Source organism: Trachurus japonicus, chromosome 19 (assembly GCF_045865225.1).
Source record: "Trachurus japonicus isolate A0001 chromosome 19, Traja_1.0".
NCBI lineage: Eukaryota > Metazoa > Chordata > Actinopteri > Carangiformes > Carangidae > Trachurus > Trachurus japonicus.
The window spans coordinates 14,111,623-14,129,947 of NC_140925.1; the positions used below are offsets into that span (position 1 = coordinate 14,111,623).

At 42.0% G+C, this 18,325-nt stretch overlaps 1 protein-coding gene and 3 non-coding genes across 4 annotated transcripts; 3 read left to right on the forward strand and 1 right to left on the reverse strand.

The window, feature by feature from the left end:
* Positions 1-2,218: 2,218 nt before the first annotated feature.
* On the reverse strand, positions 2,219-2,517 carry LOC146967609 (signal recognition particle RNA). The gene has a single exon (XR_015034467.1).
* Positions 2,518-3,168: 651 nt separating this feature from the next.
* Positions 3,169-3,467, forward strand: LOC146967610 (signal recognition particle RNA). The gene has a single exon (XR_015034466.1).
* Positions 3,468-8,130: 4,663 nt separating this feature from the next.
* On the forward strand, positions 8,131-8,436 carry LOC146967611 (signal recognition particle RNA). Its single transcript, XR_015034468.1, has one exon.
* A 3,632-nt stretch (positions 8,437-12,068) lies between these two features.
* Positions 12,069-15,295, forward strand: LOC146967612 (uncharacterized). Its single transcript, XM_085760971.1, has 4 exons — positions 12,069-12,186; positions 13,788-13,877; positions 13,967-14,128; positions 14,698-15,295. The coding sequence occupies exons 1-4, from the start codon at positions 12,073-12,075 to the stop codon at positions 14,917-14,919; spliced, it is 588 nt and encodes a 195-aa protein (XP_085617097.1). The 5' UTR covers positions 12,069-12,072; the 3' UTR covers positions 14,920-15,295.
* Positions 15,296-18,325: the final 3,030 nt, after the last annotated feature.

Genomic DNA, 18,325 nt, shown 5'->3' on the forward strand with positions numbered 1-18,325 from the left:
GTGGCCCAAACCGTTGCTGCAGTTAAATTCAAAACACAGCAATTTACGCATGGTGAGTCCATCTCATTTGTCAGTGTTACAGTGCCATAAATAATGTGTTGTGTATAGTTGTAAGAGGAGCAGCTGGGCAACAAGAATATGCTGGGATTTTCTGATAACGACTACTGCTAACAATTTGATTTGGTTATTTTATGGAATTTTGAAAATTTTGAAATACTGTATATGGTTGTGTGTTGCTGTGTCTGTCATTAATAATAAAATGCTCCAGTGATAAAAGAACAATAAGGTATGGAAGATGTCTGCATTTCTACAAAGGGAAATAACTAAAAATCTTAACTGTCCCGTTTTAAACTACCAGCCTATCATTCAAGTACCTGATGGGTCCCTTATCACTCTGCCCTGTCCAAACCAAGGTAAACACTACGGTCAAACCACACAACAGAAAGTAGTCCAAAAGAACATTCCCTAAAACCAAACAGCTCACAAAAATACAATTCATCTTGCATTTATTTATTTATTTATATTTTTTATTTTTGAGGATTGTAGATGTTCAGTCTCGGTGCTTACATGGACGGGGGACGGGTGGGGGGCGTTGATTTATGAACCTAATATTAGGACTACAAGCTTTCTATGAGGAAACATTAAGCAACTGGTTCGACATTATATGACTCTCCCCTCCTAGAGGACAGAGAACAGAGGTGAGGCCGTGTCAAACCATTTGTAGATAGATATAAGTTATTGACCTTGTTCTTGGTGCTGCCTGGCTGCTCTCTTCACAGCCAGTGGTGATGCTCATCCGCCTCCACACCTCTCTGGTGTTGTAGTGCTGCAGCTGCAGCTCTACTTCACTGTCATCGTCCTCCTTCACCTGCTTTAATCTCCTCTGCTCTCACCACTCATGTAACAAGTAGTAGGCTATTAGATTATGTCAATTACTAGTTTCCGGGTCAAACAAATTTTGTAGTTATTTTTTACTCCACTACACCCTTCCAAAGGGCTCTTACTTTGAAGGTGAGGAATTTGTTTTATTTTACTTTGAATAATGTAGAGGTTATGTTCTGATAGACAAAAGTTAGAAATAAAGAGAGATTCACTTAGTTTTTAATGTTTGCTGAGTTTACAACTACTGTAGGCTACTAGAATTCATAAATGACAAAAAATAATAGCCATCAAACTTGAGAACACATTACAGCATGATACAGCAATCAGGGTTGGGAGGGTTACTTTAAAAATGTATTCCAGTACAATTACAAGTTACCTGTTAGAAAATGTAATTAGTAACTTACTCTAAGTACCACAAAATTAAAGTAATGTAACGGATTACATTTAGTTACTTTTGGATTACTTTAATACCAAACATGCAAATTCAGTCACGCAGCCATCACGCATCAATCCACGCAGAGGAAACAGGAAATGAAACGCACCGAGTCCACATCCACCACAACAGCTCCATCACTCCAAATGTCGCTGCTCATCAAACATCAAACCTGTTGGAGCTACAGCGCCTCCACCTGGAGGAGAGCACCAATCACAGACCAGCATCAATGGACTGGATCAAGGAACAGGCCTGTTTCCTAGACAACACTCATTTACACCAGCAGCATAAATCTGGACCTTTATGAGTCACCACCCTCAGCAAGAGGGTTCTGGGTTTGATTCCTGGGCCTCGGGTGTTTAGTTGTGGTTTGCATGCTGTGGCACTCAGCAGTGTGAAGTCTCTGTTCAGACTGTTCTTCTGAAACAACTGCAGCTGGAAACAGAGCAGCCATGATGGTTGATGTCTGCTGCTGATGGAAAACATCATCTGATGTTTGTTGGTGACTGAATTTAACATTCAAAATAACTTTAAAAAAATATTCTGGAGGAAACAGAGGGAGGCCCACTGGATCACACAGAACAAGTTGGAATGAACTGAGCTGTGTTGCATCACTGAACCGTGTGTCCTGGCTGTCAGCTGCAGAGTCACTGCTGCCGTGGGCCACAGTGATTCTCCATCTCTGATGACGGTTTGCCAACCAGTAAGGCATTCTGGGGTTTTGAAGACTTTTTAATCTTAAAACTCAGCTTTATTGTGGAAATTCAATACAGTAATTGTTAACAAGTGTCTGTCAATGTCAAAGGTGTTTTACTGACATCCCAAAGTTCAAAGATCTAATTGGACGTGGTGTGTGAGCGTGTGTGTTGTCCCACTGGTTGATGGTGAGTATCCAGAGCGTGTAAAAGACTGGGTCGGGCTGTATTACTCAGGATGCACTACAGCGTCTATTCACGGGCGCGATCCCACTACTGAGCGGCACGGGGGCTTTGACCTGCTCCGTCTCCGACCTGGGCCGGTGCACCCCTCCTTAGGGGACCTGGTGGCCCCGGGCTCCCCCAGGACCACCATGTCGATACCGCTCTTAGTGCGGACACCCGATCGGCATAGTCCGCTGCAGCCCAGAGCTCCTGAGCTCAAACCATCCTCCAGCCTCAGCCTCCCGGTCACGTGGATTACAGGCGCGCGCCACCGCACCCGGCGACAGCTGCTTCACTCGGACAGGTGTTGGGCTGTCACACAGGTGACGTCATCAGGTGGCACCAAGCGGCGTCTGGTGACGGGAAAACAAAGTGTGTGTGCAGCATGAAGGCTCCTCAGTGTTTGAGTCAGTGATAAAGGTTGATATGAATCCAGACAGGCTGCTGCTCAGCATTTTCTTGACGACTCCTCTTTTACTGTCTGGTGTCAAAACATAGACAACAACAATCACAGTTTTAATCACAGAAGAGAAAAAAAAAAGTCTATCCATGCAGGTGCGCGTGACATAGGGTGAGGACCTTGGACAAGTCTCCAGTCGATATCAGGGCCACAACAGACCAAAAACGCTTTACAGAAGAAGAAAAAAACAATAGACAATCTCACAGAATAAAAGACAAAGTATATGAGTAGGCTATAATAATAAAAAGTACAAAATCAGAATAAACTGTGCAAAGCACAAAGGACGAGCAAAGGTCAGTAAGATAAACACACCTGACAATGGTGAATTAACTATTGCACAATGATGTAATTCACAGCAGAACCTCACACACTCACATTCACACAGGCAATTTTAGAATCGTCTGGCCACTTGGTGCCACCTGATGACGTCACCTGTGTGACAGCCCAACACCTGTCCGAGTGAAGCAGCTGTCGCCGGGTGCGGTGGCGCGCGCCTGTAATCCACGTGACCGGGAGGCTGAGGCTGGAGGATGGTTTGAGCTCAGGAGCTCTGGGCTGCAGCGGACTATGCCGATCGGGTGTCCGCACTAAGAGCGGTATCGACATGGTGGTCCTGGGGGAGCCCGGGGCCACCAGGTCCCCTAAGGAGGGGTGCACCGGCCCAGGTCGGAGACGGAGCAGGTCAAAGCCCCCGTGCCGCTCAGTAGTGGGATCGCGCCCGTGAATAGACGCTGTAGTGCAGCCTGAGTAATACAGCCCGACCCAGTCTTTTACACGATCTGGATACTCACCATCAACCAGTGGGACAACACACACGCTCACACACCACGTCCACATCCACCACAACAGCTCCATCACTCCAAATGTCGCTGCTCATCAAACATCAAACCTGTTGGAGCTACAGCGCCTCCACCTGGAGGAGAGCACCAATCACAGACCAGCATCAATGGACTGGATCAAACAACAGGCCTGTTTCCTAGACAACACTCATTTACACCAGCAGCTGTTAATCAAACTATTCAGCTTGGAAACATCATTCACTTTCTTCTCTGATGGACAATAGACCTCATCAACACATTGAACCAACTTGATCTGATTATGATCATTGAAGAAGTTTGTGTCAAACACCTTCAACAGACAGTTGTTAACATTCAGTTATATGGGTTTGCATGCTGGGAAATGTAGGCTTCTTTTTTTTTCTTCAACCAAAATGGCTGCCACAACCAATGGGAGAGGTAAGTCAAATATTCTTTATCTATTGCTATTTTAACCATGACAATTATATATTCATGTTTATTTAGGCCTACATGTCAATAACAGTATTTTTACATCTGAAAACAGTTTAATAATTTCAGTTTTTAAATAACAGTCCTTTTATGAATGCACATTGTTGTAGGGGAAAGAAGTGAAGCAGAGAGCATTCTATACCAGATAGTAGAGAGAGATTCAGATTTGGAGTTGTCAGATGAGGAAAAGGATGAGTATCAGCCTGTTATATGGGAAGATGGTGATGAGGAGGGAGAGGAAGAAGATGCAGGAGAATCTGATGAGACAGAGTCAGAGCCAGAGAGGGAGCAGGAAAGTTGTCATACTCTGTGGGCCAGGACTAACTTGTATGTTTTATTTAGTTTCAGGCTAATGTATTCAATTCTATATCATGTTGGATTATTGTTGTATTTTGTTACTGCTGCTATGCTTATGAGGTTAGTCAATAGAAAGTGATATCACATCCATGATACTGAAATTACTGCATTAATCCAAATAGATATTAATTAATTAATTAATATTAATTATTATTATTTTTTTCCCATCCACAGATTCACCCTGGTGCTACCTGGGCTTCCTGTCTATCAAGATGACCCTAAAATCTATGAATACAGGAGTCCAATCCAGTGCTTTTCACAGTGCATGGACAACAACATCTTTGAAGATCTGGCAGCTTTTACAAATCAAAGACAGCTGCAAACTACAGGAGTTTCACTGAATACTACTGCCTAAGAAATCAAGATTTTCTTCAGCTTATCAGTACACATGGCCTGCCTTGGCTATAGAGTCAAAATGTTTTGGGCTAATGACAAGGGATTGGTTCTGTAAACTGAGAAGCTCACTCAAGATCGTCAATGACCTGGTTGTAAATGAAGAGACAAAGTATCAGACATTCTTTAGAGAGTCAGACCGTTGCTTGACCGTCTGAGGCGAGGTTGAGCAAATCATCCCATTCACAGGCCGCTGCCCAGTCAGGCAGTATGTGCAGGAAAGCCAAACCCTACTGGCCTAAATGTTTTTGTGTTTGTTTCACCAATTGATCTGGTCCTGGATTTTGAGGTCTGTCAGGGCAAGAACATTCAGAGTTGGATCTGCAGCGGTCTTCAAATGGTTGAGTCAGTTCCTACAGGAACTTATGTCTTTGATTTTTCACGACAAGCGACCTCATGGAGGCTTTGCTCCCAAAGGGTCTTCCAGCAACTGGAACTATTATGAAGAACAGGGTTCCAAAGCAATGCCAGCTGCCAGGAGATGAACAGCTAAGAACAGAAGGGAGAGGGGCTTCAGTGACGGTGGTCCGGAGGAGGCCTGAGCTGGCAGTCACCAAATGGTTTGACAACAAACCAGTTCTGATGGCTTCCACTGTGTACAGGAGAGATCCAGACGATATCTGTAGCAGATGGTCCTACAAAGACAAAGGTCATGTCCAGGTGAGACAACCAGCAGTGATCAGAGAATATAACGACAACATGGGTGTGACTGTGTGAATGCTGAGCTTCTACCACATGTCAACCAGGACCTAGAAGTGGACATCATGTGTGATCACGCATTTCTTTGATGTCGCCATCACAAACACTTGGATCCAGTACAAGTCTGACAGTGAAGCTCTGAATGGACCAGCTAAGAACACACAGCAGTACCTGGACTACAAGGTGCACCTGGCTGAACAGCTGCTGGATAGTCCTTCAACTGATGACAGCAGTGAAGACAGTGAGGAAGAGTATCAGCCACCAACTAAAACAAAGATCCCACAACCAGAGCCATGTGAACGCAGACTAGGAGCCAGGCACATGCCAGAGATGATGGACGTCAAACATGGAGACAGACGCAGGAATAAGTGCTGCAATGGCAAGACATACATGAAGTGTACTAAATGCAAGATGTTCCTCTGCATCACCAAAAAGAAAACGTGCTTCCAGGATTATCACCGCTAAAATATCCAGAAGAAGAAGAAATGTAGAACTTCTTATGTTCTATGTGGGGCAAGGGGAAGAGGGCCCAGGCCGGGATTGAACCCACACCTCCCAGATCATAGTCATGCGCACTTGCCAGTCACCCAACTGTTACATCAATCCCTGCCAATCCTGCCAACAACGCCAGAATGTGGCAAGGTGAAGAGGGCCCGGGCGGGAATTGAACCCACACCTCCCGGGTAATAGTCATGCCCAAAGGGACATCCCCTTGGCCTATAGTAGCCAGGGCGCATGATCAATTGGAGGCATAGTGACAGGGCCTGTCAACTGTCACATCTGTCTTATATTGTATTTAACTGTTAAACTAAATACATGTTGTGCTTACAAGCAACGAGCAACAGAAGAATGATGAATGAATAATTTTATGTTTTGATCAAAATAAATGTATTCTTGGGTTAGTGTCACTCCGAAGACATTAATCTGCTGATTTTTTTTTTTTTTTCTAAATTCTGTTGTATTTTCACATGGAAATCTGTTGTCCTCTACAGTGAACATGCTGTCAAATTAAAATTAAAAATATGTTTAAAAAAATAAAATTGTAAAGTGTATTTCTTTAGGCCCAAATAAGTAGCAAATCACACACAATCACACTTTTTTTTTCTTTGATTGGCAACTCTAAAACTGTGTGTAGGTGTGAAAGTGAATGTGTGAGGTTTTGTTGTTAATTATATGTGCAGCATTTTATTCACTATTATGTCAATACAGGAGTGTTTTATTTTACTTAAAGCAGAAGTAAGCGATCCGGTCGTTTTGGCTAATGCTGCGTTCCAGGTAGGCTTTTGAAACCGTAAATTACAGCTTCAAGTCACAACTTACGACTTTGTAGCGTTTCAGGCAACCCACTCGTGTTTTTCCGACCTGTTTTACCTGTGAAAGTCACTATAACGGCCACTCGTAACTTCCGACCCATGAACTCGTACCAGATCGAACTGGTACGACTTCACAGGTCGGAAAAACACGAGTTACGAGTTTCCTTGAACGCACCATAACAGTCCTCGTCCCTACGTCACCACATTCACGGCGTCCCTTGGCTGCACACACAGCCCTGCATGCCGTTCTCTCTCCTCATTGGATAAAAACTGTAGGATACGATAAATGTTTTCTCTTCGGCTCAGAGCAGAGCAGAGTGACTGACAGACCCGTGTTTCAGACCAAACACTCTATGTAAGTGATTGCTGTCGGAAGATAGAACTATTTAAGACTTATATTAACACAAATATATCACTTACTTCTGCTTTAAAGCAGATATCATCGGCACGGCCGTTTCGGCTAATGCTGTGTTCAAGGCAGGCTTTTGAAACCGTAAGTTACAGCTTCAAGTCACAACTACGACTTGGTAGCGTTCCAGGTAACCCGTAGCTCGTGTTTTTACCGTCCTGTTGTCTGTGAAAGTTCCCTATAACGGCCACTCGTAACTTCCGACCCGTGAACTCGTACCAGATCGAACTGGTATGACTTCACAGGAAGGAAAAACACAAAGTACGAGTTTCCTTGAACGCACCATGAGTTAGCAGCCCCCGCCCTTGTCAGGCATCAATTGGTCCTCGTGCTACGTCACCACATTCACGCGCATCCCTTGGCTGCACACACAGCCCTTCATGCCATTCTCTCCCCTCATTGGATAACACTTGTATCCCACAAGGAAAATTCTCCTCGGGTAACAGCAGAGCAGAGTGAGCGAGACTCGTGTTTAGGCTGAAATACTTCATGTAAGTGACGGAAAATAGGACTATTTAGGACTTATATTAACAGACAAGAACTGATAACAGCTTTACCTTGCTTCTCCTTTGCACTTTGCACTGTGTATTTTTTTTTTAATACATTTTTAGTTACTTGTATTTTATTCTGTAAAAACAACAGTTTTCTTCTTGTTGAAAACTTCTGGTTCTCTGTGGACCTGTTCAGAGTGTAGACCCCAACCTCACCCTGTCAGCCCATTGCCCATGGGAAGTAAGACCGTCTATTAGACAATGGGAAGGAATGGAATATACTTTTAAGGTTTTTCACCAGTGCTTTGTGAATGAGATTGTGGTTGTGCGAGACACTATGTTTTGAAACTACAAAGTACAGCAGAAAATGACAGTCCTCAGGAAAATGCTGAGCAGAGGAGAGGAGGGAGAGGGGACGCCGCTTGGTGCCACCTGATGACGTCACCTGTGTGACCAGCCCAACACCTGTCCGAGTGAAGCAGCTGTCGCCGGGTGCGTTGGCTACCTGTAACCAGCCGTAAGCCGGGAGGTCATAAAGGAGGATGGTTTAAGTAGCTCAGGAGCTCTGGGCTGCAGCGGACTATGCCGATCGGGTGTCCGCACTAAAGGAGCGGTATCGACATGGTGGTCCTGGGGGAGCCCGGGGCCACCAGGTCCCCTAAGGAGGGGTGCACCGGCCCAGGTCGGGAGACGGAGCAGGTCAAAGCCCCGTAAGGAATGATTAGTAGTGGGATAGCCGTGAATAGACGCTGTAGTGCATTAAGAGCCTTAATACAGCCCGACCCAGTCTTTTACACGATCTGGATACTCACAAAGCCAGTGGAGAAGCTAACACACATGTGCTCACACACCACGTCCACATCCACCACAACCCTCACTGCCAAATGTCGCTGGACTCAACATCAAACCTGTTGGAGCTACAGCGCCTCCACCTGGAGGAGAGAGCACCAATCACAGACCAGCATCAAGGACTGATCAAGGAACAGGCCTGTTTCCTAGACAACACTCTGGAGAGGTCGATCAATCTATTGTTCTTGTTTGTAATGAATTGGAAGGCGTTTGTTTTGTTTTTTTTTTCATGTTTTTTTTTCAAAAATGCCACTTAACCATGATAAAAAATTCCAGTGCTGTTCACACATGTTAATACATCTATTCAGTGATGATGAACATACACACTGACAGGGACCATGCAGATAGGCCTATATGTTTAGGTCCAAACACGATAGAGTAGGTTGTGTTCTGCTCTGTGCCTCACTATATCTCATCTTTCTGCTACTAAATGCCTCAACATGATCAGCTGTCATTAAGCACTTACTGATAGCTCCATGGACATGTAGAGTTGCGTATCACTTAGGTAAACACTTGTTTATTTTGTCTCACTGTGCTCACTAATCAATAATCACTTTTTTTTTGTAAAGAATGAAGATGGCCCTAAGACTGAACCCAGCAACTTCCATACGTAACTCTGCTATACTGTGCAGAGCCTGTGCCTCAGGGCTGTTGTTTCCTTCCTCCAGGGTGGTCTTAGGTGAGTTATTTCTGCTGGAGTCTCAACCACTCTCCTCACATGTTGTTAATATTTACCTGCTGGATAATCCTGGCCTCATGAGTCTGTGTGGCAGCTCTGGACAGGTTTAGGTAAATTCCAGAGGGTCAGCTGTTTTTTCTTGCTGCTGGAGCACTAAGGACTGGTTTGGTTTGAAGTCGGTGATGTATGTGATCCCCCGCATCCTGCTGACTGAAGGCATCTGACGTCTGTGTGACCTGCAGATTCCTGACATGGCATCAGATTATCTGACTGACAGCTTCATGCCGTTTTATCATCACTCCTTCGTCTTAGATACATCTGTCCCATATGGAAAACTGCTGTAAAAGAGAGGAAAAGTGCCATGTTTTTGTGTTAGTTAATGATAACTAGCTGCCTTAAAGCTTTTATAAAAGCTCCCGTAGCTCTCATTTAGGACGGATATAGGGGGAGATGTCACTGGAAGAATACCTTGCAAGGCAAGGCATCTTTATTTATATAGCGCATTTCATACCAAGGCAACTCAATGTGCTTTACATAAAGACAAAACATTAAAAAAAGAAGCATAAGACAGAATAAAAACAAACAAAACACTAAAAACAGAGTTAAAAGCAAGAGCAAATAAAAGTAAAAGAAAAAAAAATAGATAAGTTTAAAGTTCTCAGCTATAAGCACATGAAAAGAGAAATGTTTTTAACCTGGATTTAAAAGTGCTCACAGTTGGGGCTGATCTCAGTTGTTGTTGTTTGTTCCACTTGTGAGCAGCATAACAGCTAAATGCTGCTTCACCAGGAATCTGACTCCACTGTTAGTTTTCCTGAGTCAGTAGATCTCAGAGCTCTACTGGTTATACTCTACTAACATGTCATTCATGTATTCTGGACCCAAACCATTCAGTGATTTGTAAACCGAGCAGAACTTTAAAATCTATTCTGTAGCTGACTGGGAGCCAGTGTAAGGTCTTAAGAACCGGGGTGATGTGATCTGATCTCTTTGTTCTGGTTAAAACTCGAGCTGCAGCGTTCTGAATGAGCTGCAGCTGTTTGATACTTTTTGGGGGAGACCAGACCACCAGGTCCGTTACAGTAGTCAAGTCTACTGGAGATAAAAGCATGAATCAGCTTCTCCTGATCAGTTTGGGACATAAAACCCGTGAATAGACGCTGTTCTTCAGTTGATAAAAGGCTGATTTGGTAACTGATTTGATATGGCTGTTGAAGGTCAGATCTGAGTCTATCAGCACGCCACATCCACCACTTGGTCTTTAGTTTCTAAAGACAGTGACTCAAGGTGTTTACTGACAGCGCCTCTTCTCTTTATTTCCAAAAACAATGACCTCAGTTTTTTCTTGATTTAACTGAAGGAAATTTTGGCTCATCCAATTTTTGACTTGCTCTAAACAGTGACATAATGACTATTGTTGGACTGCAGTCATCTGGAGACAGTGCAAGATATATCTGTGTGTCATCTGTTTTTTTTTTAGTTGACATGTTTTCTGTAGAATTTGACCCAAAAGCAGCATATACCATGTTAAACAGAAGGGGTCCAAGGACTGACCCTATTCAGAGGAACTCCACACGTCATAGCCACTCGATCGGATTGATAACTACCAATGGTCACAAAATAACTCCGTTTCTAAGTAGGACCTGCTCTGTAGGACTATATCCCGCTGAGTCCTGCCAGGTTTCCAACATGTCCAGCAGTATACTGTGATCCACAGTGTCAAACGCAGCACTGAGATCCAACATGACCAGACTGACACCTTAGGTAAACACTTGTTATTTGTCTCACTGTGCTCACTAATCAATAAGAGCTTTTTCTGTACTGTGGTGAGGTCGGAAGCCTGATTGCAAATTTGTCAAAGAGTCCACTGCGACTCATCTGTGCCGAGTTGCTGAGTTGATTAAAAACCACTTTCTCAGGGTGGCTATAAAGGTGAGATTTGAGCTGGGTCTGTAATTTTAAAATGGTTAGTATCCAATGTTCTGGATAATTAAGGCGGCTTGATGGCAGCTACTTTCAGGGGTTTAGGAAACGTGCCTGATGAAGTGAGCAATTTTTTCTTGCTGCTGGAGCACTAAGGAGCTTATGGTTTTAAAAAAGTCAGATGGTATTGTGTCAAGACAACATGTCGATGTTTTAAGATGCTGAACTGTTTCTTCTAAGGTTTTTTGGTCAACTGTATTAAACTCTGACATTACAGTTGATTTATTCCTAGGTGATTTTAGGGATTGCATCATTGTATTATCACTGCTTTGTGTTGATATTTAGCCTTATGGATTTGATTTTTTCATTGAAGAAGTAAGCAAATTCATTGCATTTTTCTGTGGAAAAGAGTTCTGAAACTATCTCTTTTGGGGGGGTTGTAAGCTTATTAACCATAGCAAACAGAGCACGAGTGTTGTTGATAGCACGAGTGTTGTTGATAATACAACTTTTTTTAACTAAAACAGACATTTGAATAAGACCTGATTTCATAATAAAATGTATTGTAATCATTTTGTTTTTGAAAATGGAATCTTATGTTGTTTTAAAACGGGATATAGCCTACTAGTATTCATATAATGAACATAATATGAACATAATGAGTCACATCTCCGTCATTCCATTCATTTCTTTATGTCTGCCAACAACAAAATAGTGATGTTAGTTCAATTTCCAGTCCTTCTTTACATAACTATACAACTTCAACTTCAGTTTATCCAGGTGTCATGACACCATGAGTTCATTTCCTGTCCTTGTGTCATTATATTTTTTACCTAGAATAAAAGCAGAAAGAGTAGACTCCTCAGGGGCATTTTGCTGATGAGCACTACTCAATTTACCATTTACCATAATACACCGACCTTTATGCTGTATGTTTTCTTTTTTTCTGAGGCAGTAAATGTGTTACTGTTTCTCTCCATGTCAGTGTCCTGTGTGGCGTTTTGTATAGTGATCCTCATGCTGGTGGTCGTCCTGTACAGGAAGGATCCTCTCTGCTGCAGATTCACACCCTACACAACAGAGCACTACACAGTAAGAACAAATCTTCTTGTTTTGTCTTCTGTTACTATAAACCTCAATAACTTCACCCTCTGTGCACTGTAAACTTCCCTCTTTGAACTTAAGTTAGATTAATATCACATTTAGATAGGCAGATGTTTTTGGCAAGTAAGAAATTATATAGAAAATCAACGGAGATGAACTGACCCAGAGCCGTGTCCAGATTAACCTATCAGGGGGGGCCAGTGCCCAAAAATAGTTTTTGGTTTAAATTAGATTAGATAATCTTCTACTACAAATGCACAATCCTGCCTGAGTTGATGTATTTTAGTGATGCAGATTGCGTAACGGTTCTGCAGGTGTTTGCGGATGATGTCACAAGTGTCTTAGCTCCAATCAAACGCTTTGTTAGCCTTGACTCTGCCCTCCCAGTAAGTGACCTATAAATACACAACAAGAAGATCTGCCAGCTTGCAAAAGCAATATACAGAGCAAATTCATAATATGGGTGAAAGCGAGGCAATTATTGTTATCATATCAACTGTAACTAGAAGTAATGAAAACAGACAGAATCATTACCGAGTGGCTAAGGGAAGGCAGGCCTCCTCTGTGTGTATGTGTGGTGATGTATTAACACCTGAGGGGGACAGGGAACAGCATGATTAACCAATCAGATAAAACTATACTGTCTCCACCAAACTGTGATTAATCTGGATTGTGCCACTGCCACAGTCATGCACTGCTCAACCAGATACCAAAACAATGAATAGAGAAACTCAGATTACAGAGAGAGAGTGTAGAGTCCTATTACTCCATGATATCTTCACATAGTTGTATCATTGTATCACACTGAATGATTGTACTGTATCACTGTTTAAAATAACTTTGAAACTTTACTAAATCTGGGGTCTTTCTTTTAGCCACTGATTCAGAATAAACTTTTGCGGCTCCTGAGGGTCTGGGGTCACTGGGCCGATAAGTATATGAATATGATGTAATGGGTTTCAGTTAACACTCCAGGCTCAGCAGCAGGAACAGGGTTTATGGTTGCCAACATAAAATCAGTTTTTGCACAGGACACTAAAAACACTTTTCAGATTTCTCTATTGAGACATAAAGAGAGTTTAGATTTGACTAGATAGATAGACAAGTCTTTATTGTCATTGCATAACCATACAACGAAATTGGACCACAGTCCCCCCTCGATGCAGAACAATTCCAACAAGCAATCACACACAATCTTTAAGATTTTTAAGAATTCATGCCAGCAATATGTAAATAATAGATAAATAGATTAAAAAAAACAAAAAAAAACAACATTTCAAAGACAGGGCTGTTCAGCTATTTCAACTGCACCAGGAGTGGGACTCAACTGAAACTTTGTAATGGTATTGTAATCTGTGATGATAAATATTGCAATAAAAGATTGTGCAATTTGCAGATGGCAGAATGTATGGCAATCTGTTTGGTTTTTGTCTTATTTATTTGAACACAATTTTTTTAATTTTAGCTATTTTTTTCTGCTTCAAAATGACAATGAAGATATTCTATTATATTCTGTTCTATTCTATTCTATTCTATTCTATTCTATTCTATTCTATTCTATTCTATTCTATAACCATCTCCCTCCTGAGGATGAGGCTCCCCATTACCACAGCAGACACACACTGATGGGCCTAGATGAGAACGGTGCTGCCTTCAACCAGGGAGCTGTTGGGCTGCAGGTAAAAGCTCAATTTAAAATTAGACTTGTTACATCTGTTCATTAGATTGTTTATTCATTTGTGTGTGTGTGTTTGTGTGTGGAATCTAGGTTCCTGGGAGGTTGTTTATTGTGGGGAAGCCAAATGACTATCACATGGATGGCCCTCTGCCCAGGCTGCCGTCCTACGACAGTGTCCGTAAGAAGGACAGGCAGAGACAGATCCACAGTCTGATCGCACAGCGCTTTGGCCTCAGCGGCTGCCATGATGAGGTGAGAACATGACTAATGTTAAACAAATAATATCTTATATACCTTCAAAAAACAACAACAACAATAAGCAGATAATTTAGATTCCAAACATTAATAAGAAAATTGAAATATGTCAGAGCAAAGCCAACATTTAAGAAAAAATCTACACTGTAAAACTACGTCTTCAGAAGTGACTTGAGTTTGGTGGTGTATATAGATTATTGTGTATGTAGCAAGATGAATACACCCCATCTACACCATCCACTGATCATCATAGTACCAGGGCTGTCTAAACAAATATGAGATGTGGGTGTGATTCAGAGGAAATAGAGTCAGGATTCCCATAATACCATGGGTGGGAGATGTTTGTTAGATCCTCCCCACTGGTAAATGTCCAGATTCAGACTCAAATGAGCCTCTAAAGCAAAAACTGAGATAAGAATCATCAGGGTTGTTCTTCAGAAGCTCCATCTCCAGCTGGACAGTAACTCATGACTTCTCTATGTGTAAAACTGTGGGGGTTCCACTTATCCTTACTTATCCTTAGCTCTCTTACATCATAATGTTTCCTTTGCCACATTCCATTTTAGCCTCCACCAACATATGAAGAAACCCTTCGCCATTCCCTGGATGTTTCGTCTGTGAGTCTGCAGTCTCTGGACGTTCACCTGTCAACACACTCCCAGGATGAGCCCTCACACCTCAGTGAAGACACACACAACGTCAGTCAGCCAACCACAGCGCTCCAGGGCCCGGCCTCCTCCTCCTCCTCCTGCTGCCCGGCACACAACTCCGGGTTACAGTCACTTTAAAGGCCCCGGAGCTGTTTGCCAAGGAAACAAGGGGCTGCTGTTATCAGAGCCAAGAGAGTGACACCATCAGGACTAAGAAAAGCATTTCAAGAAAGGGAATTCTTGTTCTTCAGTCAGAGCTGTTGATAGGTCTCTGTGATTATTCTTAGAGGTATTCTCATGTTAATGACTCTGACTCACGCTGTAAACCCTGTGAGGATGAGAGTAAATCTCTGCTTTGTCTATTCAATCAGCCTGCCCAAGAATGGCACAATAGGAGGTTGTTTTAAAGGTCTGGCAAATGACTAATTGAGATATTTTTGTATTTGTGTGTTTGAATGTCAAAGCTTTTTATATAACTACCTATTAAACTTCCAAAAAAATTCAAATCTGTTTTAGGATTGATTATACTGGACTGACCAAATCCATTAGAACCCAACACTCCTTTTGCCTAACAGCCAAGAACAATCGTGAACATTTCAGATTGTGATGCAGAATTTGATGATGAAAAAAGCGTCCGCGAAACCGAAAGTAAGGAAACGCTGGTCGGCTCGCCCAGCATTTCCACCATTAATTAAAATAACAAAATAACGATAGAGACAAAACGATATATTTATCGAAAATGGAGCCATTAACAAGTGTGGGTAGCGTAGATTCATCCACATTAACGTGAGACTTTTTTATAACCAAATAGAAACTCCTCGTTGTCCCTTTAAAAAGAAAAAAATTATCAGTATTTTTTTTTTTTTATCAATTACTAGACATTTCAGGCGACCCCATTTGAATTCTTGGCGACCCCACGTGGGGTCCCGACCCCAAGGTTGAAAAACTCTGCTTTAGAAGATGTTATGTTTAGCATCTTCACACTAAATTAGCAGATTGCAATGTACAGCTGTGATGGAAATGTCATAAGTTTAGTGACTGTTTTGTCATAAACAGAAGGTACTGGAGAAATTAATGTTTTTGATGATGGTGCTATGACAGGTCAGAGATCATAAAATGTATCACAATTCATCTTCAGGGGAACATGAAAATGTCATTACAACCCCTTCATTCATTTTATGTTATCATGGAACTGTAAATAAAACTTCCTCAGTGAAAACATTCTCACATCCCAATGTCTGTGAGGCAGGTTCATAGGAAAGTATCACTTCACCCTCTAAAACTTTGTCAATGATTGAAAGACGCTGTCACGGGTGAATAATTGTCGCACACCTGAGCACACAGCATGGGCGGAGCATTATGTATTTAAGATTATGTTTGTAAGATCTATTTGAAATACTTCAAACAAAGGTCAGAAACATCAGGATGGTCAATGAGCTTTGCTGTGTGGGAGATTCTTTTTTTTTTATTTAAGATTGAGGAATCAGTGAAAATGAAAAAAAAAGGTAGGCTACATCAGATGAGTTAGGTAAAAAGTCATTGTCAAAACTTAGCTTTAATTAAACAGTAACCTCTTCACCTAAATACTTTACCAATGACCGTTACCTTGAGTTTTAGAGGGAGAGTTGAAGAGTTCAGGGTTACTCTTTAACCTAGATCAAACACTAACCACAGAAAACAGAAACCCACCACCACAAGTACTGCCAAAGCTGTACTTTGCTGTTTGTGCTTTCATCAGGTATGACCTGCTCTGATACGGGCCTGGGCCCAGGAACCAGGATGTGGACCGCTCACAATCGCCGGTGGCTGTTCAGTAACTTCAAGGCTCATTTGTTCTCCATGAAGAGGAAACATGGACACTTGAAGTCCCAACACTTACACTGGTGGATCATGGAAAACCATCAATCAGCTGCTGGAGTACACAGTGACCCACAATTACTATTTTACCCTGCAACATCTACAATTGATAACGCTGTGTCTGCAAACTCCTCACATGCATCATTTGCTCTACTTCATGACAGCGCTCCGACTCCCAAACAGAGTACCAGGCGTTACCCACACTCCCTCTGCATACCACCACCTCTCAGATACATCTTTGTATCTATGCTGAAGTTTTTTCCAAAGCAACGCTGACTCAATATCTCACTGATAAGCTTGTATCCATAATCACTCATTTCATACAGGGACTGTAGCACAGCCTGAATGGAGAAGGCAACAAAGATTTACAAAGATGATCATAAACCTAAAGAAGTATTGTTCAAGTGTAATTCTTTTCTACATGCAGAGAGGTACATGCAAATCTTCTGTGCTCTGTTGAACAAATAGAGAAGTTCATTGTGCAACACTGACTGTGTGATGTCATTTGTGTGTTTTTGTTATTGCACTTTTTCAACAAAACAAATAAAAGGTTAGTGTTTTTTTTTTAACCTGTGAGACATCTTGAAACTGTAAAGCACCAGTTATTTCTCTGTGTAACGTCTAATAAATACATGTGACTGAATGAGCAACAGTTAAAGTTAGAACAGTTTGTGATAAATTATGAATATTACTACTAAATACATAAAACTCTGTGCAGAACTGTGTGTTCATGTGATTTGGTCAGATATGTTTGTCATCTACAAAGATATTAAAATGTTTGGAAGGTGTTCATGAAAGAAATCCACTCACACATGTGAAGACAAATCTATTTTGTTTTTCTACACATCTATGAAGAATTGAGTTATGAAATCTGGATCTTTGGGACAAACTCGTCCTGAGTAGCACCTCATGTATTGGTCGTAGAGCGACATCTTGTGGTCAGTTTTGGGTACTGCACTTTTCTAACATCTTTGAAGGGCACTTAAAGCAGATATCAGTGGAATGTTTTTGTTAATATAAGTCCTAAATAGTCCTATTTTCCGTCAGCAATCACTTACATGAAGTATTTCAGCCTAAACACGAGTCTCTCCGTCACTCTGCTCTGCTGTAACCCGAGGAGAAAATTTTCCTTGTGGGATACAAGTGTTATCCAATGAGGGGAGAGAACGGCATGAAGGGCTGTGTGTGCAGCCAAGGGATGCGCGTGAATGTGGTGACGTAGCACGAGGACCAATTGATGCCTGACAAGGGCGGGGGCTGCTAACTCATGGTGCGTTCAAGGAAACTCGTACTTTGTGTTTTTCCTTCCTGTGAAGTCATACCAGTTCGATCTGGTACGAGTTCACGGGTCGGAAGTTACGAGTGGCCGTTATAGGGAACTTTCACAGACAACAGGACGGTAAAAACACAAGCTACGGGTTACCTGGAACGCTACCAAGTCGTAGTTGTGACTTGAAGCTGTAACTTACGGTTTCAAAAGCCTGCCTTGAACACAGCATTAGCCGAAACGGCCGTGTCGATGTTATCTGCTTTAAAAAACTTAATCAGTTAATTCAAACATTTAATAGTAGTGACTAAATATTTAATCATCAAATGTCAGTTAAGAAAATAAAAGAGAAAAACATACTTTGTGATGAATCAATGTTTATTACTCACAGATCCACAGGACTGTGTGAATGTGGTTTGA

Coding starts and splice junctions, on each gene's coding strand:
- LOC146967612 (XM_085760971.1), top strand. CDS start 12,073: ATGTCAGTGTCCTGTGTGGCGTTTTGTATAGTGATCCTCATGCTGGTG. Junction 12,187..13,787: donor ACACAACAGAGCACTACACA/GTAAGAACAAAT, acceptor CTCCCTCCTGAG/GATGAGGCTCCCCATTACCA. Junction 14,129..14,697: donor TCAGCGGCTGCCATGATGAG/GTGAGAACATGA, acceptor ATTCCATTTTAG/CCTCCACCAACATATGAAGA.